Source organism: Portunus trituberculatus, chromosome 23 (genome assembly GCF_017591435.1).
Source record: "Portunus trituberculatus isolate SZX2019 chromosome 23, ASM1759143v1, whole genome shotgun sequence".
NCBI lineage: Eukaryota > Metazoa > Arthropoda > Malacostraca > Decapoda > Portunidae > Portunus > Portunus trituberculatus.
The window spans coordinates 11642823-11645819 of NC_059277.1; the positions used below are offsets into that span (position 1 = coordinate 11642823).

Genomic DNA, 2997 nt, shown 5'->3' on the forward strand with positions numbered 1-2997 from the left:
TCAGCTGCGGACTCCGGGTCACTATGTCTCCCCTACCCCGGGACTGTCCTCCTCACCTACACTAACATTCTCGCTCTGTCCTCACTTGCAAAATTGAAAGCTTCACATTTCTTCTATAGTTGAAACAGCTTCTATGAAGTTAAGCGTCATGAGTTGTCTCTGTTAGTTTATCTCACCTCTCCCGTCCCTAACTACTTCATCTGTACAGGAGCTTTATCCATCCATTACGGAGTGTGCCTCGCATGTATGGGGAAGGGAGGGCTCCACTCACACAGTTGTATTAGAAATGGCACAATGAAAAGCTTTCTGTCTTATCAACTTCTCTCTTCTAAATGACTGTCTTCAGCATCCTTTTCATTATCGCAATGTTACATCCCTAGCTATCTTCTGCCGCTACTTTCATGCCAACTACTCTTTTCATCTTGCTGAAGACACACTCCCCTTCCACCTTCCGCGGCCACAATGCAAAAGCGTTGCTGCTGTACACACTGGTCAGGAGATTGAAGCACAGATATGACATGCTCAATTTATTGTTTGGCCAAATGATTCATACAGACACTGTCGTATCGTGAATTCATGCAACTCTAGATCATTCTATACGTGGTGCAGTACATGAGCAAGAAACTTTTAATACAATTTTGACAAAACGAGAACAATTACATTGTGTGAAAAAAATTAACTGAAAGAATTGTTACGAGGTTCAAGTAGTTGTTGCTTCACTGCAGTGTGAAGCGATGCGAAGAACTGGCCATGCAGACTTTGGCGTCAGCAACACAACACATGCAATGAAAGCGTCTGTCTTCCTTGAAGGTGTCAACTGTAAACTGTAAGATGTTCCAGCGTGGTCAGGGGTCAAGGGTCAGGGGTCAGCGGTCAGTGGTCAGTGGTCAGTCCTGCGGCCTGGTGCGTCTTGAAGGGCACGGAGCTGTCTAGCCCTGCAATGAACCATTGCTACTTGACTTACTCCATTACCGACAAATACTGAGTCAACACACACACACACACACACACACACACACACACACACACACACACATTGGCACCAGAGCAACGAAGCTTAGATTCATTTTCATTATTCATGTTTTGTTACTCTAAATATAATTTCTACATTTCTTTCTTTGGAGGTGCACTGCCGTTCTTAAGCCCTGGAGCTCTCAGTCACTACGATGAAGTCAATCTGCTACGTACATGATGTGCTTTGTGTGGCAATGCTTTGCTAATGAAATGTGTCGCTTCATGAGAACACAACATAAAACAGGAAAATGAATCAGTAAAGAGCCAGCGGTGCCACACGCGGCATTGCATGCACAATACTTACAAAGGTGTCGTCATCAGGTGGCTTCCTTGGTGGTGGTCGAAGCAGGAACGGCTGCACAGCTACCAATGGGTGATTCTTTGCTGGTCTCGGTCATCCCTCTCTACTTCCATCTCATCATCCGCAACACTCAAAGAAAGTGGCTTTTTTGTGGTGGTGGTAGTGGACGACTTGACCTGCCGCACTTCTCCAACATCGAGATCTTCTGTGTCATTAACCCGAAGTCTTAACTGAACATCAGACTTCAGCGAATCAGCAACGTTGGATTTGATGAAGTGTGTGTCGTGGGGCACTTTGCCATCATCATCATCGACAATTTCTGTCTCATTAAACCGAAATACTGACTCAATATCAGACTTCAGAGAATGTAAGTCGTGTCTCAGTTTCCCATCATCGACAATGTCTGTCTCATTCGCTTTATATTTAGAATTAATTGAATTTCTAGCGTTGGAAGAGTTAATAGCAATAATTTCCCGACGCGTTTCACCAAAGAGAGATTCAGTGTCGTTCAAGTTAGATTTAGGTTCAGTTGCATTCCTAGCGTTGGAATAGTATACATATTGGCGAAGCTTTCCTTCATCAGCGAGAGTCTCATTTTCTTTATGGATAAGTGTGCGTTCGTAATTTGAAAATTCCTCTTCCGCAGTGAAAGGCGCGTTGCTCATCTGTGAAGTAAACAAACATTCTCCAATGAGATATTTGTGAGTTAGGAAACAGGAGGGGAGAGGCGAGATTTGTTTTGGGCATAAGATATATTATATATTGCATATCTGTGTTGCTCGGCACAACACGAGGCTACACTCTTCATTCAAATCACATCTGGTACTTTCCAGAACAGAGCTGCAACTCATAACGAGAAGAACACAATGGCGATATGATGAAGTGAACATAATGCTCTGGGCAAGGCAATGAAGACACGCAATGAACATGGAGTTATTCCCTACAAACATGATCTGAACGTCACTGTGCATGTAGTACTCGTTCATTTATGTGAAGTGAATTGCCTTTTGTGAAATTTGGTTTCGCACGAACCATTTACTTTATGGCCCAAGTAATCATTCATTGAGTAAGTACAATATTACCAGTACTAGTGCTGCTGCTGCTGCGAGGCAAGGGGCGATGGTTCCTTTCCAGCTTGGCAGCACACACTACTCACCTGCGGTGTCACTTGAGGATTCGCCAGGGCAGCCGCGGCGAGGGTCGCCAGCAGTGCCACCATGATCCTGTCTGCTCCAAGCTTCCCCATTGCTTGCCTGTCCTTGGTGTCTGCGGGGCGGGGCGGGGCGGCAACAGATACACTACAGCAATGCACGTCAGTAAACTCTTCTTATCTGTCACCGTACACTGTGAGTAGAAAAGGTAGTGCACGTATGTATCATGTACAGCATATGTATCATGTATATGTATGTATGTATGTAGGTCAAAGTTGACGAAAGACTTATCCCCATGGCCAGTGTTGGGAGGTGTGTGTGTGTGTGTGTGTGTGTGTGTGTGTGTGTGTGTGTGTGTGTGTGTGTGTGTGTGTGTGTGTGTGTGTGTGTGTGTGTGTGTGTGTGTGTGTGTGTGTGTGTGTGTGTGTGTGTGTGTGTGTGTGTGTGTGTGTGTGTGTGTGTGTGTGTGTGTGTGTGTGTGTGTGTGTGTGTGTGTGTAATTCACTGTTTGATCTGCTGCAGTCTCTGACG

The 2997-nt window shown here is 45.1% G+C and overlaps 1 protein-coding gene across 1 annotated transcript in view; it reads right to left on the minus strand.

The window, feature by feature from the left end:
- Positions 1-514: 514 nt before the first annotated feature.
- LOC123507894 overlaps positions 515-2997 on the minus strand; it is a 2942-nt gene continuing 459 nt past the window's right edge. Inside the window, exons 2-4 of the mRNA XM_045261182.1 lie at positions 2472-2659; positions 1319-1980; positions 515-935 (exon numbers count right to left, since the gene is read on the minus strand). Coding sequence (XP_045117117.1) covers positions 1378-1980; positions 2472-2561 — 693 coding nt within the window. The 5' untranslated portion in view covers positions 2562-2659 and the 3' untranslated portion in view covers positions 515-935; positions 1319-1377. The remainder of the gene's footprint in view (positions 936-1318; positions 1981-2471; positions 2660-2997) is intronic.